The 26,546-nt window shown below is 41.1% G+C and overlaps 3 protein-coding genes across 5 annotated transcripts in view; 2 read left to right on the forward strand and 1 right to left on the reverse strand.

The window, feature by feature from the left end:
- The first annotated feature begins 1,812 nt into the window (after nt 1-1,812).
- Nucleotides 1,813-11,396, forward strand: LOC306939007 (homocysteine-responsive endoplasmic reticulum-resident ubiquitin-like domain member 2 protein). Of its 2 annotated transcripts, XM_079523443.1 has the most exons (9): nt 1,813-1,948; nt 3,128-3,492; nt 6,206-6,283; nt 6,866-6,982; nt 7,148-7,281; nt 7,766-7,891; nt 8,081-8,374; nt 9,072-9,159; nt 9,710-11,396. In XM_079523443.1, exons 2-9 carry the CDS (start codon nt 3,346-3,348, stop codon nt 9,875-9,877), a joined length of 1,152 nt encoding a protein of 383 aa, XP_079379569.1. In that variant the 5' UTR covers nt 1,813-1,948; nt 3,128-3,345; the 3' UTR covers nt 9,878-11,396. The 2 variants fall into 2 exon arrangements, with proteins under 2 accessions (XP_079379569.1, XP_079379570.1); XM_079523444.1 differs by lacking the exons at nt 1,813-1,948; nt 3,128-3,492 and adding an exon at nt 6,400-6,451.
- A 3,445-nt stretch (nt 11,397-14,841) lies between these two features.
- On the forward strand, nt 14,842-15,537 carry LOC306938031 (bone morphogenetic protein 1 homolog; the record flags this gene model as incomplete). The annotated part of the gene is made up of 1 exon (XM_079522054.1): nt 14,842-15,537. One exon carries the CDS (start codon nt 14,842-14,844, stop codon nt 15,535-15,537), a length of 696 nt encoding a protein of 231 aa, XP_079378180.1.
- A 2,773-nt stretch (nt 15,538-18,310) lies between these two features.
- The window catches only part of LOC306938357 (sodium bicarbonate cotransporter 3-like), an 84,524-nt gene continuing 76,288 nt past the window's right edge, over nt 18,311-26,546 (reverse strand). The window contains exons 23-26 of one of the 2 annotated variants that reach the window (XM_079522489.1): nt 26,204-26,347; nt 24,309-24,412; nt 23,196-23,253; nt 18,311-22,027 (exon numbers count right to left, since the gene is read on the reverse strand). In XM_079522489.1, coding sequence (XP_079378615.1) covers nt 22,004-22,027; nt 23,196-23,253; nt 24,309-24,412; nt 26,204-26,347 — 330 coding nt within the window. In that variant the 3' untranslated portion in view covers nt 18,311-22,003. The remainder of the gene's footprint in view (nt 22,028-23,195; nt 23,254-24,308; nt 24,413-26,203; nt 26,348-26,546) is intronic. The other variant, XM_079522488.1, reaches the window with a different exon arrangement.

The following is a 26,546-nucleotide window of genomic DNA, read 5'->3' on the forward strand; positions in this document are numbered from 1 at the left end:
AACCCCTTTTTTCCCCTGCCATATTGCAAACCCTATTTCACCACGTGTATGCTGGACAAGTGATCAGTGGACAGTGGATCAGCAGGCTACCCCGGGAAGTAGCAGCAAGTAGTCTCCTCAGGCGAGTCGCTGGGAACTCTTGCCGTTTTTCCTGTGAGAAGGGGCTGCTCCTCTCTCTATGCGAGCCGTGTAGCAGGGAGAGAGTGGTGCTCTCTCACTCAACTGAACAGTACATTTCCTGGGCCTTATCGGCGAGCCGCGGTATTGCCCTGGGATTTGACTGCACCACAACATATTCCTGAATTTTCCGCTGTAACGGTAGAGGGGAACCCGACAAGGCAATTTCAACTGACAGAGGGAGTGACCGACCAAGCTTGAACCTACAAGGGGGACAGTTTTTGTCCTGGTACACTCAGCCTGTCAACACACACGCACATTTAAATTGAGGATATTTCTCAATTCAGGAGACAAGAAGTAGACAGGGCAAAACCTCAGGGGTCTCCTGCTAAAATCAGGAGTGTTGGCAATAGATTATATTGTGAGGCAATGGCCTACTCTATAATGAGCACACATGCTTTAATTGTAAAATATTGATTTTATTCAAATTATAGCTATTCTTGCAGTAGCTATTATATTGGGGGAGAAATCAGATGTATTTTGAGCTTTTAGGATTACCTCCTATGGACGTATAGATAACTATAGTAACTACCTTTCAAGTGCTAATAGTGTCAAATAAATTCAGATGCACAACCTATACATGCATTCAACATCAGAGAGAGAGAGAGAGAGAGAGAGAGAGAGAGAGAGAGAGGGAGAGAGGGAGAGAATTGATCCGACTCCACATAAGCCTGAGAGGGAGCATATAGGGTTGAGGTTGAGGGAACATAGGTCTATTTTGGGATGAGGGAACATAGGGCTGAGTCTATTTTGGGATGAGGGAACATAGGGCTGAGTCTATTTTGGGATGAGGGAACATAGGGCTGAGTCTATTTTGGGATGAGGGAACATAGGGCTGAGTCTATTTTGGGATGAGGGAACATAGGGCTGAGTCTATTTTGGGATGAGGGTAACATAGGGCTGAGTCTATTTTGGGATGAGGGAACATAGGGCTGAGACTATTTTGGGATGAGGGAACATAGGGCTGAGGGAACATAGTCTGAGTTGAGGGAACATATAGGGAACTTGAGGACGCTCCCTCCTGTTTTCGTATAATTATGTGTAGTCTGTTAAATCTTCCATATAGGCTACACATGATGTAGCCCTGAAAACATGTAGATGTGTCAATTTATGTTTATAAAAACTAAAACAAAAAATACTAATTTACTAAAAATAAATAACGAAATCCACCAACAACAGCAAAGCAACTAAAATCATACATCTAAGCCTTAGATGTATGATATTAGGGGCACGTTCGGAAATAGCGCACTGAGCACTGTGCAATGCAAACTAATAGGCCAGTGTGCTCCGGTGCGGTATTTCCGAACGAGCCCTATATGTCCATCTAGACGTGTTGGTGGTTGACGCCAACACTTCCCTTGGCTTAGATTCTAAGGGAAGTGTTGGCGTCAACCACCAACACTAGATGGAGCCAAATATCATTAGATAGTTGCATTTGAGCTGTTTAAAATTGTATTCTTTAAAATCACAGGCTTCACAGCATTGTTATAAAGAATGTCAGGTGTGAAACGGATTCCATGTACTGTATCTAATTCATAATAATTATACAATCTCTAGAAGTATTGCACATTATACATTACAATCTTTAATTACAGTACACAGCATCATGAACATGAATGGACTGATCTGATCAGCTGTTCGTCTCCCTTGTGACGTCACGTCCGCAATGGATTGCTCCATCTTCTTCTGTTGCGAATAACACGATAGTAAACCACGATAAAGCTTGTTTTGTACATATCAAGAGATTTGGGGATTCATTGCTATTGCTAAGGTATGTAAACTCCCCTCCCTGTCGTGTGTGTGTTTCGAGACGAAATGCCCTAATAAGTGTTTTCGGCCAGATAAGTTCGCCTTTACAACTTCTGCATTTATAGCCGTCTGCCTGCCTGCTAACCTGGGAAGCTATAGTGGTCCTGTTTGGATTGGAAGCCCATGGTTGTTTTAATGTTGTCAACATGGAGTCTGGACCGTGCTTCTTATCTGATCTACCCTAAAATGTGTCGTGTCTAGTCTAGTCTAGTGGACCTTTGTTGTCGTCAAAGGCCCAATCCGACCCAGGCGACCCTGTTAAATGTCAGCCTATACATTCTCACAGATTTGTTGTACATGGACTTTTCCTGTATGTATTGTAGTTTTACCCCAATGTTTATAACATTACTATATTAGTGGTATAATTTCCTTCTATCAACACCTCCAGTCTATCACTAGAATAAAACCTCTCTCCACTGCCTATTTATACTCATTTGCTTCTTGTATCATTATCACCATCTTTGTCACAAATCGGTCATGCAATGTACATGTGAGCTAAATCTAAACTGATTCTCATACAAAATATTTCCCTTCAGTCAACACTATTGATTTCAGTGCCAAATATTTGCTGATTCCACATTGACAATGAAATAAATGTATCATATAAACAAACTACCAGCTATAGCAATATAGCGTATTTTGCTATAACATTGGATAAATGAGTTTAAGCTGCAGTAAAGTGGTGTAATTCTATAAATTGATTAGACAAGCTGAGTGAAATGACGTTTTCCATGTTTGGGTTTAACATTATGATGAATTGAACAAGGTAAACAAGTGTAGTGCTTTATTGGGTCGTCCACTCAGTTAAGTTTTTTGTATTGAGTTGTGCTTGAAATGTACTGTAATTCTGCAAACTGTTAAATACTTCAATCAAAATTCACATTACTAATGGTTTCTCAAACAAATACCAATAAATTAAGTGTGTGTGTGTGTGTGTGTGTGTGTGTGTGTGTGTGTGTGTGTGTGTGTGTGTGTGTGTGTGTGTGTGTGTGTGTGTGTGTGTGTGTGTGTGTGTGTGTGTGTGTGTGTGTGTGTGAGAGAGAGAGATTTGATTTAATCAATATTGTCCATCCATCCCCATTGAATTTTCATGCTTGGAAGATCAACTATATCATTATCTCCATCTTTATTTGTCCCACAGGGCCATGTGTGTTCCATCTGATCCAGCTTGCAGCTGAGGCTTGAATCAGTTTTCCAACAGTACATTCCAGCTCTTCTCTGACGAGCCTGAGGGTCTGAAAACATTGTTCTTCCAAGGAATTATGTGGACCGGACGGTGTATAGAAGAGCATCACTAACAACTTAGCGCTAGTATCGAGCGATTCTGACTTTAGGGTTGAAGACAGATGGTTTTGAAACATGGAACAAGGTGTTGTGGACAGCCCTGTAATCCTGGTCATCAAAGCTCCCAACCAGAGGTACAAGGACCAAACCATCAACTGCTTCCAGAACTGGACAGTGGAGAAACTTAAGGCCCATTTGTCAGACGTGTACCCCAGTAAACCAGTGAGTATACAGTTCATAATGTATGATCGTTAGGCTTTTAATCACTTCTTTCTTCACATTAGTTTGAATCATTACCATTCATCTGTATAAAAAAAACTGCTGGATGAAATTAACTTTTAAATATAATTATATTAATTATATTTCCATCATTAATTCCACCTTGTCCATGCTCTTATCCACTTTCAACCTGGCATCCTTATTTAACCCATTTAGGCCTGACATCGACATTCTAAATCCTGACAGTTTTCTGAAATACCTGTTTCTGTATCAGTGGTGCTCAATATTTCATGTCAAGGACCCCAAATCATATGTATTTTGCCACCGACCCCCATTTGAAAATATGTTGTTCCATGGCCCCCCCAGAAGCAAAGATTTTAGTTAAAAACGTTCGCTGTAGCCTGCCTGGGCCATGGCTCAGTGGTCCAGGCTGGCAGTGTGCCGCGGGTTCAACTCCCGATCCCGACGGCCTTTACTGCATGTCTTCCCCCCAGCTCTCTCCCCATTTCCTGTCAGCCTACTGTCTGTCCCTAAAGGCGAAAGCCAAAAAAAAAAAAAACGTTCGCTGTGAAAGAATATATATTCAAAGATTTGAGTTAAAAATGTTTGCTCTGATTTTCAAAAATAGCAGACCTACTCGAAAAATAGTAAATGCTGCATTCGTGGTCTGGAAAGGGCAGTTGTTTTACAGACGGGTCCTTTGATCAAGGACACAACAGTGCGCTTAGTTATAGAATAACTCTTCCTACTTCCAGGCCGCTTCCCTACTTCCTTCACAGGTGATACCGATACTAATTAAGGCTCTGTTCCACTTAGTGTGCAGTGGTCCTCAAACATTTTAATTTCAAAGACCCCCATAACTCTTGAGTGTACAAATGTGTACACACTCAGAGTTACACACCCGTACAGGGCCATTTGGAACCCACTCAAGGACACTTTGAGACCCACTGGTGTAGCAGAGTGTTTCCTGAGTGAGCCAACATGCACTGTAGAGCGTTGCAGTCCCGCCCCCTTTCAGAACGACCAGTGGCCCTGGAAATAATTCCCCATTAATTTTCCCCATAGGCTTTTCAACAAGTATTTATTTAAAGACGTTTACACCGTGGACAAAGCCAACTCGGATCGTGACAAATCATGACAATAGAGCGTCGCAGTCCCGCCCCCTACCATGGACCAGGAAATGAAACCCAATGCATTTTTCCCATAGACATTTCTTAAAGTATTTATTTAAAGACGGTTACGCCGCGGACAAAGCCAACTCGAGTCGTGACAACTCATGACAACACAAACAATATTTTGGACCAAACTAATAATTACAAAGAAGAAAAACAACAAAAAAAGTGTTGTAACCTGCCGTTTTTTTCTTCTTTCTAATTATTTGTTCGGCCCAAAAGATTGTGTTTGTTGTCATGATTTGTCACGACTCGAGTTGGCTTTGTCCGGCGTAAACGTCTTTAAATAAATACTTTCTGAAATGTCTATGAGGAAAATGAACGGAGAATCATTTCCTGGTCCAGGGTAGGAGGCGGGACTGCGACGGTCTATAAACACAATGTTTTGGGCAGATCAAATAATTAGAAAGAAGAAAAGAAAAGGCAGGGTACAAAACCTTTTTGTTTTGCTTCTTACTAATTATTTGATCGGCCCAAACAGCATCCTGACTCTGTTTGACCTCATTAGTATCAGCGGTAACATCTGTGAAGGAAGTAGGGAAAACCAGCTAACATGTCTCTAAATAGAATGATTGTGTGTGTGTGCTCGGCTCACACTGTGCTGAGATGAACAAGGGCTTATTGCCCTTATTTCTTGAAAAAACACTATCGGTTCATGAATAACTTGTATGTGTTTCAGACTAGTAACCTTAACATAATTCTTGTAGTTGAGTTAAGTAAAGGTAGCCATTTGGCTAAGCGTGATAGACCACTGTAAAAGAATATTTGTAATATTCTTAGAAATTCGAATCTCTTTGTGTTTGAGCTGAATGGAGGGTAATAGTCAGGTGAAATTCCTTTATGCTGCCAATGTGATTTTAAAACATTTCTGCTCTGTCAGCAGTTATTGTAAACACAGTTGGGATTGTGTCCCCCTAATCCCAGTGTTGGGGAAATTGTACTGTGAAAGGGCACCAGTCAGGTTTACCATAATCTTTTTCTATGCATTTTATTTTAACATGGGCGAATTAGAGAAAGTTGAACTTCTGACCCTAACACGGTCCCTTTTGAATACAGCAGCATATAGCCTGAGGAGAACACGGTGACCTTGCTGTAGGCCTACATTGTGTCTAATCCACTTAAGACTCATCTATCCTGTAAACCCCACTGCTCTATTCTCACGCGGTCAAACCCACCATCTTGCGTCATCAATTCCTGCGACGGAGGGTCTAAATGCACAAGTCAGCATGTCTGGGTTTTGACACACACACACACACACACACACACACACACACACACACACACACACACACACACACACACACACACACACACACACACACACACACACACACACACACACACACACACACACACACACACACACACACACACACACACACACACACACACACACACACACACACACACACACACACACACACACACACACACACACACACACACACACACTCTGACTGTAGCTTTATGGCGAACAATATTCCAGACTTGAGACCATCCACACATCTTCTCTGCTAACCCATTTCTCACTGTTGTATTTTTAGAGTTCCAAAGACCAGAGGTTGGTGTATTCTGGGAAGCTGCTTTTGGACCACTTCACCCTGAAAGACGTGCTAAGAAAGGTAAAGGTTGCTGCCTTGTATCGGATAAGGATGAGAGTTGTCTCTCTCTCTCTAACACATTATGATACAACAAATATGAAAATAGCAGATATAACCCTAAACTTTTTTTTTTAAAGCTTTTGCCTATGATATTCCAAAAATAGAGATGCCAGGTTGAAGGAATTGATGGTGAGGTTGGCATTATAAGGTTCTTTGAAATATAAAGCTTGATGGTCCATAATACATAAGCGCAGCGCAACTTTGACCGTGCACGCTGGGTCTTAGGCTAAATCGCATATTTCGATCGCTTGATCATTATTTTCTACACATCTGTCTTTCATAATGACCAAAGACAGCGTTTTGTCCCAAAGGGGCTTCTGTAAAAAGGTGAACGAGCATATGACCCAGCATGCATGCTCTGAGCTGCGGTCCGCTTTGAATGTTGTTTTTATTTATTTTTTCGCCTCTACCAAAAGATCAGATTTACGGTAAGAAAAGTGCTGGTCCGGAATTCTCCTTTAATTAGCGCTCACTAATGGACATTTCATTTCACGCCGTTGGCTGTGCAATAGTTTGCTAATGATCTATGGTGCTTTCTTACAGCACGATGAATACCACATGCTTCATCTGGTGTGCGCGTCGCGGACACCTCCTGGGTCCCCAAAGCCCCACGGCAGCAGCGTTAACAAGTCCCCCGAAGGCCCCTCCGTTGGCCCTGCGGTACCATAACCACACCATCACACCTATTATACCTGTTAATTTCATCATGTTTCATCATCAGTTACACCTACAGTAGATATCTATAGCTCCTGCTGAATAGATGTTCCAATATGACCATACTACATACAGTACCAATATCTAGCTCTTTTGTTTTTCATGTTTCAGACCAGTCAGAATCCTGGCAGCGCCTCAGCTAGTCAGAACAGCCATTTGTCTTCTCCTGGGGAGAGTGGTGATGGGCTGAGACATCGAGCGGGTCCATATCCTTACTACCCCATGCATCATGCTTTCATGCATGGGTAAGAGTGTACCGTTGTATGCATCTATCTATAAATTCTACAAATCCTGCATACGTCTGTCATTTGCATCTCTCTCTCCATCCAAGCAATCGCCCACACATTTGTATTGCTGATGTCCCAAGGGTGGTTGAACCAGCCATTCTACAGAGTCTTTGGCATGCTTGCATGCAAAGTCAATGATGAATGGTAGTTAATGAAATTACGCAAACGATGGCCATTGCCCGTGAGCCGTAAAATGACAGGAATGACGCAACCCGAATATGACGGGCTTCACCCGTGAATGTTTAAATACAATTATCCAAACTTATATTGAGCAAATCTGACGGCAGTGTATCAAGACATTCTAAGACTGATTTCAGAATAGTGTACGCCATCCTACTACTGCAGTGTGTGAAGGAGTGTGCACAAAGAAATCGTTGAACATTTTCACACAGCTCACAATAGTTTACAGTTTTCCACTAACTCGATCTTTTCTCTCTTCCAGATACTCGTGGAACCAACATGCCCCACAGCCAGCCCCGCTCACGAATGTGACCACTGCAGCCACGTACCCCCCCATGACACTAATGTGGTGGCAGCAGCTATATGCTCAGCAGTACTACATGCATTAGTACGTCTCCTCGTGTCCTATTTCACATCACTGTGAAATAGTTGTCAAACTGAAATCAAATACGAAAAAGTTTAAATTTCAGATTGCCTCTGTATCGCAGTCCTAAATAATACTTGATCATCAACGAATAGCAAAATAGCCGATCTACAAGCTATAAAAATCACAATCCCCCCCCCCATCTCTCCTCAGTCAAGCATGGGCTGCCTCTACTCAGCATCTCAGGCCAGAGCAGGCCTCGGCTCAGTCTCATCGGTCGTCCAGTCTGCCCAACCAGCCTCTGGCGGAAGAACGCCGTGGCAACGCGCAGCAGGTCCAGATGAATGCCCAGGGAGGGGAGGTCCTGAACGAGGACGAGCAAAACGGTGATTGGCTGGACTGGGCGTACACCGTGGCGCGCGCCGCCATCCTGCTCAGCATCGTCTACTTTTACTCCACCTTCAGCCGGTTCCTCTTGGTCTTTGTCGCCCTGTTGGGTTTCTACCTGTGAGTTCCCTCCCTTTCTGTTCTTAAATCTTGTTCAATCTTGTGTCTTGTCAACTACAAATAATCACATCAGGGAAGCATGTTTGATATTGGAGTGAAGCGATTATTCGAATAAACTAGCCAAATTAATGCAATTACATTTGACTAAACAAATAATTGGTTTAGTGGTCTATAATCTTTATTTTACAAAATGTTGAATACTCGCCTTTGTTCAATCTTACAAAATGAGAAGTTGTGTTTTTGGCTGCTTGGTAAACAGCAAGCTGTTTGGGTTCCAAAAATGTATGATGAGCATGTATCTACTATGGTTTTGTACTTTATTTTACTGTAATTCTATGGTCTAAATTAATGGCATAGATAGATTAATCCGATAATGAAAAATATCAACTGATTCATCGATTATGAAATTGTTAGTTTCAGCGCCAGCCGCCAGCTAGTCTGAAGCAGGTTTGCCTCAGTGTCGAATCTCCTGGGTCCAGAACCGTTTCATTTTAGTCATGAGTCTGACGCCCACACACCCAAGGAATTATCAACATGATCTTGATTAAATGTTTTATAGCTCTCATGATGCCAGGCATCAACCAAGCAAACTAAGTTTTGAGTACTCATGTTACTTGGCAACAAAAGTGTAATTGCCTTCCTTCCTTCCTCCCCTCGCCTCCCCTTCATCCTCTTGTGTCTTGTGTGTGTTCCCTAGGGGACAAGCAGGCTGGTTTCAGAATGAAGTCCGGCTTCCCGGAGACGACGTGGAGGGAGAGCTCCATAACCCTGATTTGCAAGAGATGGTAGTAATCTCATTCATCCTTGTAACCTTTTATCAAGAATACTTCCCCAGGCTGAGAGGCATTTGAGTAAACCATGATTACCCAGAATTGATGTAGTCTCTTTCAGAGATTCCAGTCTACAACACATACATTTGCATAGACATAGACCTAGGATCAGTATTTGAAACTGACAGCAATATATATCTAGACTAGAGTTTTATTTCAACTTTTATACAGTATATTTACAGCATATCACTAGTTACTGTAGCATTATTATTATTATTTCTAGGTCTAGACCTAGAGCACTAAGTAACGTATATCTCTATACGAGATCTGGTCGATATGGACAAAATCAATATTTTTTAAATATATACTGTACCTTGATCAATATTGTGACAATAGTATGGTAAATAGCACAAATCTATCAGCTAGGTTTTTGCTATTTTTGAAAAATAAAATCACATCCCAGCTCTACTCTTTAGCTCTATATTTCTAGAGTCTATACTAGAGCTCAACATATTGCGGACGGTACTACATTGGCCTGTTTGATACAATCAGTCCTCTCATTCAGGAACGGGTGATGGATGAAGGCCTGGATGATGACGGAGAGAGCGGAGAGGAAGGGGCAGAAGATCCTAACGGTGTCCCACAGGCGGGCTTCCTGTCCTCCACCTGGTCGTTCATCATAACTTTCTTCATGTCTCTCATTCCAGAGGGGCCGCCTAATGCTGCAAACTGAGTTGTAGGGTGAAGTTGCCTTTAGGGAGTGACTTGGAAGTTTGAGGCGGGTCAACCTGACAGTCTGTGCAAGCACTGCCCTTGAGTACAATCAGTCAGTGCACTAAGATAATGCTCCTTGTGAGTTGTTTTTAATTTATATATTCAAATACGGTGGTTCTACCACAATTGCATGACTTTTTACAGGCCTGTCTTTTTTTCTTTTTTTTAGATTTTCTTTTTGTTTTATTTTTCCCCCTCCCGATTTAGTCGTTATACCAATTGATTCTCCCCATACATTTCTGTGTTGCCACTGCTATTTTACCCTACTGGCTCACCTGCCAGATGGAACCTCCATCCTACTCCTATTTGACTCTCTAGCCTGTATGGGTCACTAATACAGAAAGACACCTTTCCCCTCCCCCTGGAATTGAACAGGTGATCATGCAGGCTGATCAGCCTCCAAGTCGACATCAAAAGGCACCCTCACTCAGTAGTGTAAACTGAACACACACAGGGTCCAGGGCAATGACAGTTACCCATACTAACACATTCCTCAGTAAGAGGAGTCACTTTGCTGACCTGCTACCCAGAGGAACCGTTTCAATTGCAAGGCGACTCTCTCTTGGAGTCCACATGCGACCGGCGGGTGTCATTGACTTTAACTCAAACTACACTGGAAAGTCACATCCCTACCATGTTGCGAATCAATATGGAACCACTGCTCATCAGAGGACAGTTTTTCTCTGAAGCAAAGACAATGGATGCAAGTGTGCACTGTGCAAACAGCCATCTGAATCCTTGGAAACCTGGATTAGTGAAATAAACTGCTTTATTATGGTAGAAATATTACAAGTATACAGTAGTATTGGTTACTATAATTTGTTATATACTTGTAGATGGTGAGCATCTTTGTAATGTTGTACCAGGAAAACACTACTTCTGTTTCACAACCTGAACAAGTGTTGTCTTTATACTGTAGTTGCAATATTTGTCGAACTTGGATATATTATATTGTTCACCAGCTTGTAGTGGCTGTATGCAAGACTGTTTAAAAGGGCTACTTTAGTTTAATCGAATACGACCAGTTTTAAGTGTATGTCCTGACAGTTTTCTTAGAACGTAATTGAATGCTATTGGTCCCAAAAGTACACATTAAACACTGTCCTAAATGGGTTGTCAGTTTACACATTGCATTAAATGACGTTAAACAACGTCAAAGTCACTTTGCCCCACTCACTTTATGCATGTCCATATACCCTCTATACTACTCTAGGTCAATGAGTATGCATCATTGGACGTTCACCACCAACCAACACCAATCGGGGTGCGCACGCTTATCCGACACACCAAAGGTCCGACATGGGGAAATCACCCGATGCTCCCGACAGGCGTTGGTCTGACATGCCTTGCATGAACTTGCGTCGTGCTTACGGTTAGGGTACCCCACCACGAATCATACAGAAGACAATGAGTGGCTGCTGCCGCATACAGTATGCCACCAATATCAAGAATGGAAAGTCTGTAACACTTGTCTCAATAGCCAACAGTCTCCAAATCAATATGGTTTGCACAAACCAGCACCAATTCACCCTCGACTTGAGTTTGGAAAGAAAGGAAGAAAGAAATACACACACATATAGATATGTTTTAGGTATCCTGTACTTGAGTAATTAAGGGTTTGGAAGGCCGACATGCATACTTTTGGATTGACCTTGGGATTGCTACCCATATATCAAATGTTATATTGTATACCACAAGAGTGGCGTTTTAGAGGACTTAACGCAACAAGAGAAATGTTTTCCATTGTACTAAAACAAACGACCAAATTACCAATACTGAACACTGAAGGCCAAACTCTGCATCTTCATATTTCCAATGCAGTGCAACAAAGAACCATCTGAAGAACAAACCAGCTGCCTACGTCCAGTGATGGAAGCAGGGACATGCACACATAGACATCAACGGGGGCTTCAGCCCCTGCCCTTTTACCCGTCTGTAAAACAACTGCCGTTTCCAGACCACTAATGCAACATTTACTACACGGTGAAAGAAATGCAAATGCCACTCCTTTCCTTTCCATGCCATACAGTACATACCGGAAGTCTCCCCGAAGTCTCCTGAACTTCAACACAGCATTTTGCTTTGAACTAATCGATCTACAAGCTCTCAACACGTCGCAGCGTGTTGAGAGCTTGTAGATATGCTAGTTTTGTCCAAAAGTGCCCTCTTACGAGCTTTCAGCCCCTGCCTCTCTAGAGTCTCTAACACTGCACACCCTGGATGGAAGTACTCAAAATTCAAGTAAATACATTGAAACAAAACCAGTAGAGGTCGGAAGGGTTCAAAACTAGCCTAAATCAGCCTTTAAAATGCATACTGAACAATGTACAATAAAGAAGTTAACTATCCAACAGCCAGTTTAGCGCACATACAGCAGAGCACACTGCAAGACACGTATACTGTAACTGCCTGTGCAAAAAGTATTGGCATGGCCTACCTTTAAGATGGTATATCTTTTTCATTTCAGCTTTCAGCACCAACACCAGATATTAACCTGAGGGAGAAGGGGGGTTTCACACTTTACATTTACCCGGCCTAGAAACAAAAACATTTTGCCAAGATAATGTAGTTCACAAATTGATTACTGAAAGAGGTGTTCCTTTGGCACAATTAACTTAACCAGTATAAGTTGGTCATGCAAAAAAGCTCATGTTCCCATTCTATTAGAACAAACCTTTAGTTTCTCTGTAGCAGCCCATTTCCCAAATAAAGCCATATGTGGTACAACAATCATATCAATATGCTCAACTTAGTGGAAAGTTAAACCCATTCTATTAGAACAAACCTTTAGTTTCTCTGTAGCAGCCCATTTCCCAAATAAAGCCTATGTGGTACAACAATCATATCAATATGCTCAACTTAGTGGAAAGTTAAACCCAGTTGCTCATCTTAGAAATAAAAACAAAAACTAACCAGTTGCTTGACAGAGATATAAACAGGTGATGATAAAAAGGTGCTCACACGGATCAAACAGGATCACGGCATGAAGATAAAAAAGAGATGATCCGGGCACTCAGTTAAAAAGGAGGAAAGCCTTTATTAAATTAAAAAGGCAACTGCCAACATGTTTCGACCTAACCGGTCTTCATCAGGGCAAGAATTCAAGACCGGTTAGGTCGAAACATGTTGGCAGTGCCCGGATCGTCTCTTTTTTTCTTTATACCAGTTGCTCATCTTATTCATATCCTGGTCCATAGCTCTAATGCGTTGCATTTAGATAGAGCTATGGACCAGAGCTATCCATAAAGGTACATCAGCTGCAGCACAAACCAAACAGATCTGCATGCATATTCATATTGCGGCATTTCTTTTTTTTTGTGATTGATTTCCATCTTACCCCAATAGTTTGCCATCATTCATGTTCTGCAAAGCAGCCAGAGCCTCTCTGATGTCACTTTTATAAGGTAAATCAACATTATGATGGGTGGATGAAGTCAGCAGGTAGGCCATGCATTGGGAGGTCACGGGTGGAACTTCAACTACTACAGTAGGCCTACAAGTTGAAGACTACAAGCTGTGTAGGCCAGGCCTACAGTATTCTATGACTTGTCTCAAAACCTCACCAGTCTTTTGGCACGTGACGTGGCTAGATAAGTCCATAGGTTTTCCGAAATTAAAAAACGTAATAGCAAAAGTAGTCTGTGCGTTATTCTCGGGTTTATGGGCTCTTCTGCTTCCAAATGTTGAGCCATTGTTCCAGGAGTTTGCAGCCCATTGTTGTCTTGATCACTTCACATTATCAGTCACACTCGCACCTGTTGCAGCTGACAGGAGATTGCATTTTGGTTGAAATGTACTGGATCATCTTTTACCATAGACTACAAACTACATGTCCTGCTTTATATACAGTAGGGCCAACGAACGGATCATTGTAGCGACACACCGGCACAGGTGTATTAAAATAGAAAGAAGGCTTCTGTAGGCCTACAATGAATACTGCTCCAGAATGGATTAGAACTTTCGACTTGCAGGGTTAAGGGTCGAAATGTCGTTTAACTTCTTGTCTTGAGCATAAACGAGTTGGAGTTTCTCTCTTTGGTGTAGGCCTAGCTGTAGGATGTGTGTTTATATTTGAATTAGGCCTACTAGATAACTAAAATATAGCCATAACATTTATAGAATAACATAGCCAAGTAAGCCAGATGTTTTCAGTAGGTTGAGTATGGGTGGGGTTTATCCCTTAAAGGCTAGGCTATATCTCCCCTCTATCATTCATTTTTAATCTCCAGTTTTAGATCTGCATGCATTATCTTTTGGGAAATGTCATGTGTTTGATAATGATTTTAACAAATACCCGGCCTGCATGTCACAAACACCTATGGGGCAAAAATAATGACCTGAGGAAATGTGTAACAAAACTAACAGGAGTGTGAGAGTTGTCACAGAGTTAGGCTACTTATAATCGACATGCACGCCCAGTCGCCCACACAGGACGTAGGCTAATTGGCCTGAATAACTGAACACACCTGTAGGCCGACAGGCCGAGACAGGCCTCTTCTTTTTCGCAGTTAAGTGAGCCTGGGACCGAGGCTAGGCTAAGGCCGAGACGAGTGTTCCAGTCCAGGGCCCCGCCCCCCGTGACCCAATTGGTAGCGAGTTTTAATTAGACTCACTGTCTGCACCTGGTAACACATCCAAGCAAGCAGCCACTCATTGTAAAAAATAATCTTTGGAACACTTCACTTTGCTCAGTTATTGTATTGAGGGTTCGAGTCACACCCGCATTCACCTGCAGTCATGTTTCAGATGCTTTTAAAAATCCTTGCTTTCTCTGAATTTGTTAGAAACGTTAACAGCAGTCCATTGCCGGAAAATGATACCGCACATCAGTGGGAAAATGATACAACACCAACGATAAACCCAGAGACAGAGCTCGGGCTTCATCAGGGCAGCGAAGATTATTATAATTATTCTCCAGCCATCATGGAAGGGGATATATTGATGAAGGAATACAGGAACGCAGTGGACAACCTATGGAGGCAACGAGTGGAAAGAGGAGTGGGCGGAAGCATCAGCATCTCGGTACCAATAGCATATGAAATCACGGGCAAGTTAAAGACGGAAAAGACCCACAGAACTGCCATTGCTGAAGCGATGAAGATGCTATCCGACGTCACCTGTATCACCTTCCATGAGAGGAAAGAGGGAGACGAAGACGACGACAACTACCTGATGTTCCAATATCACAAGCGTGGCTGTGCTTCCTACGTCGGTTGCATCGGTGGAGGTCAGGCGCTGTACGTCGGGCCTTACTGCATCACAGGTAACATTTGTCACGAGATCATGCATGCTCTGGGTCTCAACCACGAACACACACGGCCGGACCACAGGAAATACATCGAGATTGTTTATGCCAACATCATCCCGAAGATGAAGAGAAACTTTCGCCAGATACACGGCGACATGTTAAATTGTGAATATGACACTTGTTCCATCATGCACTACGGAAGTAACTATTTCTCTGCGAATGGCTTACCCACCATCGTAGACCATACTTCTGGTGATTGTGGGTTTAAAATGGGACAGAGAACTAGCTTGACGAAACTTGACATTGAAAAGATCCGCAGGTTGTATAATTGTGATGGAAACTACACTGGACTGAACACAAATCTGGGGTGATCTGTGACTCTGGTTTCCTCCTCATTGTCAACGCACGTTTGCCAGTTCAGTTGATCTTCTACAACAATAAAGCTCTGTTGAAAATGTCATGGTTATAGTGTCTTTACTTTACCATACTGGCTTACAATGATGATTCATATTACCGGTTATTAATTTTTTTTACAAAATGCTTCCTTATATTCAGTGACCGTGAGGTGGTTAACAATCAAACTGTTTAGAGCAGAGATATGAATACGAGAGAACGGAGAGATGCCTGCTGACAGTTATGGCAGCTGATGGCTGCTCAGAGTGGGGACTCTGAAGTTAATTGTATTGGGTTTAAAATGAATAATGGAACTTTTCTAATTTTCTGCAAATACATTCTCTAATATTTCCCTTCTCTATATTTGTAAGGTTAATTCAATACTTTATAGAATATAACTTTGTTTTACTCAAAATTGCCTATGTACATAGTGGGCTGTGGCCTCTTAATATTTCCATAGCTGGTATTTGTCTATTTCAGGAATGATGCTTGAGATAAATTAACTATTTGTAGGCCTATAGCACTTCTCAAAAGCAAGTTCACCAAGTGCTCCACAACAAAACACAGTGGCCCCATTTACATGCAGAAATTCATTCGGAATGAATGGATTAATTCCAGTCATCAGAATACAAAGGCTCATGTAAACACCTCAATTGGAATAGAATATCCCATTCCGAATGAATTTTCATTCCGGTCTGGAGGGGTGGTATATACCGTTTGAATCAGTATAGATCACCATATAAACACTTTATTCCGAATGCTACTGGGAGTTTGGAATACATGTATTATTTTACACATGTCTGCCCTTATAGTGCTTTATGCCCATGTCCAAGCAGGGATGGCTATTTTACCCATAATAAAATGCGCTATTTACAAACCCATCTGCGAATTACAGTGCCATTGCCAATTGCAGTGTATGGGTGTATGGATGCTGTGTATTTTAGTTCTGGGTTGTTTTGGGTGGAGTGGTTGCAGGGACTGCCCTTCAAAATATATTTTTATTTTATTTGATCAGCTGTTCGTGTACTTTTTATATATGTGATGTATGCCATGCTTTTTGTTATTGCTTAATGTAAATCGCTCTGGATTAAGAGCGTCTGCTAAATGCCTTAATTGTAATTGTAAATTGTAATTGTAAATTAGTGTTTGTCGGTTATTCATTTCTTAAGGGATAACGGTTATGGGTTGGCCATCTCTATAGTCCAAAGTTATATTCCGAATGAATGGTTTGGTCATGTAAACAATTGAGGAATAGGAATACTTGTCTTCAGGTTCCATGTAAACAGTTGGGTATGAATCTCTGTTCGGAATGAATTCATTCATTCTGAATACATTTTGTGCATGTAACTGAGGCCAGTGATGCAAAATCCATATACTTGTAGCCTTTACCAGCTTTTACCTTTACCTGCTCGTTTATGGGGCAAGCATAACATTCTTGCTGTTCATCTACACTACAGGTACTTCTCAAGAAATTAGAATATCGTGGAAAAGTTCATGTTTTTCAGTAATATAATTCAAAAAGTGAAACTTTCATATATTCTAGATTCATTGTGCATAAAGTGAACATTTTTAAACGTTTCTTAATCTTGATTATGGCATACAGTTCATGAAAATTATATCTCAAAATATTAGAATATTTTTTGAGAACACTAAACTTGTTTATAATACATCAATGGAGGTGATAAGCCTGTGGCACTGTTGAGGTGTTATGGAAGCCCAGATTTAGTTTGATACTGTAGCTTTAAACTAATTTGTATTGTTGAATAGTGTCTCACACCTTGACAATACAACCTAGAATATCTGTGGGGTTCAGGTCAGGCCAGTTGACTGGTCATTTAAGCACAGGGGTCAGTACACCAATTAGTAGTTTTGGCTCTGGGCAGGTGCCAAGTGCTGCTGGAAAAGTAAATCAGTATATCCATAAAGCTTGTCACCATACGGAAGCACAGTGCTGTAAAATATCCTAATACGGTAGATGGTTGTGTTTTATCTGAAATTGATAAAACACTGATTCTTTTGGGGCCATGTTATCTGCATGGTGTTGATCCACTTCACACTGGAGTCAACACAGCCATCTGCCAGGATACTTTAGAGCACTTTGTGCTTCTGTATGTTGACAGGCTTTATGGAGATGCTGATTTTCCTTTCCAGCTCGATTTGGCACCTGCCCACAATAACAAAACTACTAGTAGTTGGTAATTGGTGCACTGACCATGGTATTACTGTGCTTAACTGACAAGCCAACTGGCCTGAATCCCACAGAGAATCTAGGTTGTATTGCCAAGAGGAAGGCACTAGATTCAACAATACAAATGAGCTAGCTTAAAGCTGCTATCAAAGTAAATTTGGGCTTCCAGGACCACAGGCTTATCACCTCCATGCCACGCCCCATTGATGAAATAATTTGTTTAAAAGTAGCCCAGACCACGTATTGAGTGCATAAAGTAACATACTTTTCAGATGGATGACATTTCTGTAGTATAAATGTTTTTTTAGTGGTCTCATAAAATATTCTCATATTTTGAGATCGGATAGTTTGATTTTCATGAGCTGTATGCCATACTCAAAGATTTTGTTTAAAAGGTTTTAAATATGTCTTAAATATTACTTTATTCGCAATTATGGAAGAAAATGAACTTTTCCATGATATTCGATTTTTTTTAGAAGCACCTGTAGTTTTGGCATGTTTGATAGTGGAAAATAATGCTGAGTGGCTTGAATGAATAAAGGAACGACAAACCTTTATGTAATTCTATGCTTTTATTGCTTTGTCATCCATTACAAAAAATAGCTTTCATCCTTTCGCAGGAGTTCAACAGCAGGAGGATGTTCTGTGCGTTACTGATGTCAGGTCTGTGAAACATCACAATGTAAATGTCCATTGACAATCTTTGTCATTTTAAGGACCCCAGGTTTATATGCATTAGGCAATGGACCCTCATTTGATACAATATTTATCTCAGACTCAAATCTGCACTGTATAATTAACCTCATGCACATGTCCATTTGGTTCCTAACTGTCAATCATTTAGCTGGGGACCTCCTGTGGGTCCCTGGACCCCACATTCAGAACCAGTGATGTAAGCAACATGTCAATGACAATGTCATGTAGGTTACTAGGGATGTATTTGTAAACACATCAGACAGTGAAACAGAATTCACCCACCGTTTCTAAACTGATAGACATCTATAAATTCATAGTAAACATTACAGTCAATAGCATTAGACTGACAGGAGATACACAAAAATAGTATTTTCAAGAAAATAAACAAATTAATACTATTCTGAAAAATAGAATTGCCTTTCTTTTGTCGATAGGGTTGGCTTTTTTTCTGAGGATCACCCGATAGATAAATACATCACTCTGTCTCTTTAATCTAGTACTACGTCACTGGTCTCTGTGTAGATGATAAATACAGATGACATTATGCACAATGCAAGTGAAAATTACCACTGAAATAACACATAATATTGTCAGCTATTATGCCATCTGAAAATGCTTTTATGAAAAATGCTTTCGTAATAAATGATTGTTTCAGAGCAGAATTTTCTATTGATATCGGTGGTATAAGATCATTTTGATTCACACTACTAAACAGTTAAAAAATGAGAACCTCAATATGGATTACAGTTTTCCAATAGTGTACGAATGCTACAGCAAAAACACAAAAACATAATTATTTATACAGTATGTTCTATAAACAGGGGGAACCAAACTTGGACATGCATCATTTCACGTTAGAGCAACATACTGTATGATTTAAGTATGGAAGTCCATCTGCCACTGGATAAAATAAAATGGATTGTGATAAACTGTGCTTTGTCTTGGAATTGTTAATGAAATGCTTTGTTAATGTCCTTGCAATTGCCTAGTATTTGTACTAAAAATCATCACTGTATTCAACAGACAGTATAAAGTCAAAAAAGTTAACAAAAGTGCAGTTGTGGGGGGAAAAAATATATTTTTAGATAGATGTGTGTGTGTGTGTGTGGGGGGGGGGGGGGGGGGGGGGGGATTCAATTCAAATTGGGATTGTATTCAGTGGTGGAAATGGGTTTCCATATTTAAAACTCTCATAGGGTGGCAGTCAGTTTTTGGCCTTTAAGTGTGCCACATGTGGATCTGTACATCTTTAGATACAATACACACACATACAATGAACACATTAACAATACAAGACTCACACACAAGGAGCTTTCACAAGGCACATAAGCTATTGTCTGTATAGTTAGCTACTGTACACACGAATACACCCATTGAAGCAGACACACAGATAGACAGACATCTCCCTCGGATGATCGTTACCTACATTTGCCAATCCATACATTGCATGGTACTTCATTTATTGCTAAGACAGGACCGCACTTACAAGAGCCAAACCAATAGAATACATCTACATATTTTACAAGAACAGTAGAAATAGTTTGCATAAAATGGCATCTGTAATACTGAAACTTTCCACATTAATCTTTACGCCATTATACAGTATTACAGACAAAGATACAGACAGTATAAAAACAGGTGCAGCGGACTGAGTGTAAGAACCGTTTTTTTTCCTTTCTTTTTTTTTGCACCCTATCATTTAAGATTATCATAATTTATTTTCTATTAAAAGAGTTGTGATGCCAGCAATGACTGAAATAACACGGAACCGTTTAACACTGCCATCTTGTGACAAAGACAACCACAGTCAGAATTAATATAAAGTGCTTACTGTACAGTACAACAACGTCATATGGCCTCTGAAAGGGGTTTCCTGATAACAAATATTTTTAAGGATTAACTATTTCTACCATATAACAGCACATTTGAATAGCCAGCCCAATCCAAAATCCTAAAATCTGTTTCCAATCCTGTTTCATGTTCATTATTTGTTGTGGCTACTGATGTGGTTATGTTGCTGTCATGATTGGGTCTTTAACCTAGAAATAATCTGACCACCCTGTGAGCACCAATATTACCCCCAGCTGTAGTGCCAGTGATACTATGGAGTAATAGTCGAGTAGTGCTATCTGCATTAACACTTACATTTTACAGTGGAATTATTTGAGTGAATTATTTTCTATGAATCTATGGAAAATACAAAGTACACTGTAATACTGTATTAGTACTATTACAGTAGTTACCAATCCATTAATACAACTTTTACAGAATCAGTATCATTTCATTATATCACATTTAATAAATTATGTACAGTGTTACCATGTACTGTAATTCAGTAAACCTGCCATCCACAGGTTAATACACTGCATAAGGCCACTGTAATGGAAAAAACGAGGAAAATAAAAGCAAGTGAAAACAACAAAGTTCTACCGGCTTTTACTTACATTCTTCTTTGTTGTTTCTTTTTTTAAAGTTCTGTGAGTTGTACATTACTAATTAAGTAAATCAGTTGGCAGACGGATTACAAAACAACCTGAATGGCTGAAGTGTAAAGTGTGTGAAGCTGGTGTAGTTTAGTTGATGGTATATTGTGCACTAGTACAGTGGCTCTCAAACATTGTAATGTCAAGGACCCCCAACCTGATATGTATTTGGCCGTGGACACACCCACCACATCTCCCATCTGAAAGGATTTTGTGCCGGGAGAAAAGATTTATGTTGTTAAAAATATTCCAGATTATTCCAAATCTTTCCCATTTTTTTTAAGATGATCAAAAATAGCTGATCTAGAAGCTCACAATGTGAAACGTTGTGAACTTTTAGAGCAGCTATTCTCGAATATCTGAAGTATAAAATACAGTTAAAGTAGTTTAAAACGGATTTTGATGGCATATTAACCAATTTTGCCCTGGCCCCACTTTGAGAAGCATTGCACTAGAAGTGAAAGAAAGCTCACACAATCTGAGCATAACATAAAAACAACAAGCTAAAACCAAGATGTACAATACTAGGAATCAGCTAAAAACCATAACAGAAATACAACAGAAGTGAAAACCTACAGTACCCCTGGTTTGGAAATTAAAACTCAGCTCAAGCATACAAGCAACAGCATGGCAGAGATCAGAGCTCTGTGCCTGTAAGGCCCCCCCCCCCCCCCTTCCTTTGGCATCTGTGGATGTGTTGAGATTGTGAGAACTCACTACATAAGGTCTTCTTTCTGCACCAGAGGGCAGCATCCATTCACCCATTCGCCCTCCACTCCTGCGTGACGTGGCGTGCAGTCATACCGGAGTGTACCGGAGACAAACGGCTTGAGTTCCAGGAGTGGATAAAACAAAACCTCATCCGTTGGCCTCTAGAAAGAACTAGTCCAGGCAGGCTGCGCTGCCTCAACAACATGCCCCTCCATTCCCACTGCCAGGACAGCCCCTCTCATTGGGAGGGGTCTATCAGTGTATGGTGGAACATTGTTTCAGAAACGAAGGCCACCTCCTCTTCCTCATCACAAGAATGTCTCGGCAGTGGAGCTCTCCCCGGTGGACTCTGGGTTGACGTTGACTCTAACACAGGCCACCTTCTCCTGGCTGTTGCAGATGAGAGAGGACAGAGAGACACAGAGAGAGTGAGAGAGGGGGGAACAGAGAAGACAAATAAAATAAAGATGGTGTTTGGATTACTGATTACTGGATGGCATTTACAGATGTGAAATTCTGTTAGTTGTGCATCTTTACAAACATATTAAGTACCACTGAACGACACACACACACACACACACACACACACACACACACACACAGTCCACTGTCAATTCACTGTAAAATTCACACTGTACGAGTACGTCTGATGCAGTATACATACGAGTCTAATGTATGTTGCCTAATAGTCCACTGTATCATGCATACAGTAGTCACAATGCAAACAGTGACTGTATTCACTCATTCACTGTGAATTAATCAATCAATCAAGACTGGCAAGCATGAACACACTGTAGCTACGCTACATGAGCCAACAGCCAAAGGACCCGAGTGCACGGCTTTGCGCGCACACGCGCACGGCTTTGCGCGCACACGCACACACACACACACACACACACACACACACACACACACACACACACAGGATCAGTTCAGAACACTGGCATGCACAGACATGCTTACAGTTAAGGAAACTAAACATATATAATACAACAGATTTATCGCTCATGAGGCACTGATTTTCATCATTTAATTCTGAACCAAGCACATAGTGCTGCTAGTGTAACTTCTCAAGCGAAGTAGGGTTTCACATTGGCCATTTCTGTCAAAGTATATTTGTTCCTCAGTTAGTTAGTTACTGTACGATTACTGTACCGGTAGTTTGATTTGAAGACGGTTGTTAAGAAGAAAAATAAATGAAATTGCTTTCACGCTTTGCACTGACCATTATGGAAATACTTTACAGTAGACATATTCCAGTTCAACATTCTCTCTGTGTATTTCTAAGTATGCAAGGGATTACTGCTTCCACAGCATTATTGTGTACACATACACACCACACGTCAATAAACAGGCTCAGACATTATAATGAGCGTTGCCACCATTATACCACAATAATTAGCACCAAACACAACACACAGAGCGCTTGTGGTTCTTTGAGCCAAACGGTCCGTTCTTAATAAGGCGAGAGGTGAGGGTTTGGGCCATGCGTTCACCGCTACCTCAGTTCAAGGTCACTAATTGGGGGTTAAAGTTCAAACGCGTGGGACACACCCACCCCTACCGCCTCCTCTTCCATGGGCCCGTTGTGAGTCACTAGTCCTATGCTGTATGATCTGTTCAGGATAAACATAATGACACACAGCTGATGAATTGAAAATGGAGGACCCCAATGTACACAAGTCTCCATGCTTTTCTGGGTATATCAATCCTCTTAGCAGACCTTGTATTGAAGTGTGCTTTCCTTGAACTGTGCAATTTTCAATCACTCACTCACTCAATCAATCAATCAATCAGCTGTCCACTGATGTAATGCTAACAGATAACAACTCTTATTATAGCTATTAAAGTATGATGTGTACGCATGTTGTGTTTCAATTTCAAACAGTACGGCAAGAGTCTCAAATATGTATTTGTTTCTTAACAAAGAAACATTTTAAGAAAGAAAAGAAAAAGGCCGTTGCATCAAGAGTAATCAACTATACAATAAAAACTGGTCAAACATCGGCCAAATTGTTAAATAATAATAAGAAAGAGCCAAACATTTTGAGCTCGTAGAGTACAACACTAAAACGTTCTGTGACAACTGCAGAGCTAATCATATAAGATTCATATGTGTATTATAATGATAAGAACAATGACGCAGTCTAAACGGTGCATTAGGGTATATATTCCTTACAGATATGTAGCCTAATGATTAGGCTACATATCTGTAAGGGATATAATACAGTCAGGCATCCTGTCACACTGTAAGGATTTATTTTCCAATAATACGATTCACACACATGTATATTACTGCATATTATCCCACTTATTACACAGCTTCTTAGACGCTAAATGGATTTTACACTAAATATGGATTACACAACAGTACTTTATGCTTCCAACAACATAAACAGAGCAGGGCAACAGGTTACATGTTATCCTAGCCTGGTGACGCAAGGTTACCGGCCAGAAACAGCAGAATGCTGTGATTGACCAACCCAGAATACAGTGTTATTCATTAATAATAATGTGTAATAAATCACTGGTAATTGTCAATGCACTTCAGGTGGAAGTGTTACCATGTGTCAATGCACTTCAGGTGGAAGTGTTACCATGTGTCAATGCACTTCAGGTGGAAGTGTTACCATGTGAGTTTGTGTGTACACCAGTGAGGACAAGCACTCACCTTCCCGACAGTGATTTAACTGGGATGCTGAGTTTGTTTGTGTCAGCGTAGCAAACGTTCACCCCAGCAGAATGGTCCTCCTCCAGCAGTCTGCAGTCTGCCTCCTGGGACAGCGACACAACAGGAGGGATAGTAACACAATGAGCTCAGTTGGTAAAGAAACTAAAACCGGCCTATTTACTTGAGGTAAACAATGAAGCAAACGTTATGACAGGGCCTGAGTTTGTCACATGAAACCCCCATCCATTCAATTTAGTCTCAGGTGCCTTCTACACGAGGACGTCTCGGGCTGTTCCCCGCGCAAGTTTGTGAACGATATAAAACTTTCCTGCGTCTACATTGCGGTTATGTTAATTATGTATGCTGTATACACGAGACCGGTAAACTGCTCCACTTTCAAGAAAACGCTGTAGTACACATGGCCGGCCTGTAGATGGCCACCAAAACAAAGAAAAAGCTTATTCTGGTATTTCACACAGGTGTTGCCAAATAACTAATTATCTTGCCAGTCAGATGCGCATATGACATATCTAGGTCATATCAATTTAATCAGCAGAGCAGTGCTGCTTCTCTCTCTGAGTCTGCACACACTGACTGACCAGCTAAAGTTTATGCCTACTTTAAACCATAATATGACAAACCTTGGATTAATTCTTCTGAAAACGAGCAGCAAGCACAAAGTAAGTGATTCACACAGGCGGGCATTATTGGAAATGGATGCAACGCGCGAACGAGTAGCCTATTTATTTTTTAACACGCATCTCTCTCTCTCTCTCTCTCTCTCTCTCTCTCTCTCTCTCTCTCTCTCTCTCTCCCCCCCCCCCCCTCTCTCGTGCGCACTGCTGCTGTGACTGTGAGACTGACACAGACGCGGTCAATAATATATAGCATAAATAATAGGCCAAATATAACACTTTCCCTCTATCTGTGATCAGCTCCTCACACACATAACTCCTCTCTCGTGCATGCACGCCTGCTCAATCTCAGCAACTGTTTGCGTAAATATGTATACATTTTTCCCGATCGGGGGTGTTGTTTCTGTTCTCCAAAAATATCTACAAGCTCATGCATGCGGGCTGCAGATCGGCTATTTTTGGAGAAGAGATTTATAGACATTATGTGCAAATATAAAATAGCTGTGATACTTATATGTAAGTGGTTATGGTGAAATAAACCATTAACACTGGTTAGTTTGGAGGGGGCGAGGGGACTATGACATCACCGTTTCAGCAAATTAGGCGGCATTTGCTATACACACGGAGACGAGAAAGTCGCGTCTCCAAACTTTCCCACTCTGGAAGGTAGTTTCAAAATTAGCCGTTTAAGTCCCCCAAAACACCGTCTCCGTGTGACAAAAAGGGCAGATCGGCTAATTACTTGCCCGAGTAACACAGAAATCGTCCTCGTCTGTACAGGCTCTCAGAGACATAAGTTGAAAACATGAAGTTAATTCCAGAAAGGAGGTTGCCATTTCTCTAGGAATTGAATACAAAGGACCCACAATGGAAACAAAGCCTTCAGGGCTTATTGTGTTATCCTTTTAGCACCACTGTATAATCATACCACTGTACCTTTTGCTAACTGTTAATTAAGCAATATTACATGAGAGGGTATGCTTTAAAAAAAATATGTTCACTGAATTTCATTAATAGATTCGCTAAAAAAAATTAATGACAGATACGACCACAAATGTCCCAAGAAAATCGCTAGCCTAGCAACCCAGTTGGCTGCGCTCTGGGAGAACAGAGCAGCTGATCTTTATGTTTTGATTAGGCGTTCCGTCATTCTCGTTTGAAGCACGGCTAGAAGGCTGTTTCAACCAATCAGATTGCTTCCTCGAAACGACCTGTTGTATAATAAAGTATTCGATCAATCAATCCATGTTTGTCTTTCACAGTTACCAGCTTCTCTCGCTCCTTCTTTTTCTTGTCCTCCAGCTTCTTCTTCTTGCTCTCAGGCATCAGGTCGTCCAGCCAGCTCAGCTCTCTCTTGGTGAAGAAGAAGTCCAGAAGTTTCCGTATGAACACCAACGCTAGAACCTACAGTACACGAGACGGCTGTTAACAAGATTCCAAAATTATATTTTCAAACTCAGTGATTGGAAAACGTACTCAAATGTTTTACTTAACTTAACACATACATCAAGTTTCTCAGTAATGCATGCCAAGTGTATACTCCCACACTACAGAATCACTTGCATTGCTCCACCTTGGCTTTTTCAACAATATAAGCAACCTG

This window comes from Electrona antarctica (genome assembly GCF_951216825.1).
Source record: "Electrona antarctica genome assembly, chromosome: 15".
NCBI classification, from domain to species: domain Eukaryota; kingdom Metazoa; phylum Chordata; class Actinopteri; order Myctophiformes; family Myctophidae; genus Electrona; species Electrona antarctica.

Coding starts and splice junctions, on each gene's coding strand:
- LOC306939007 (XM_079523443.1), top strand. CDS start 3,346: ATGGAACAAGGTGTTGTGGACAGCCCTGTAATCCTGGTCATCAAAGCT. Junction 6,284..6,865: donor TGAAAGACGTGCTAAGAAAG/GTAAAGGTTGCT, acceptor GCTTTCTTACAG/CACGATGAATACCACATGCT. Junction 9,160..9,709: donor ACCCTGATTTGCAAGAGATG/GTAGTAATCTCA, acceptor CCTCTCATTCAG/GAACGGGTGATGGATGAAGG.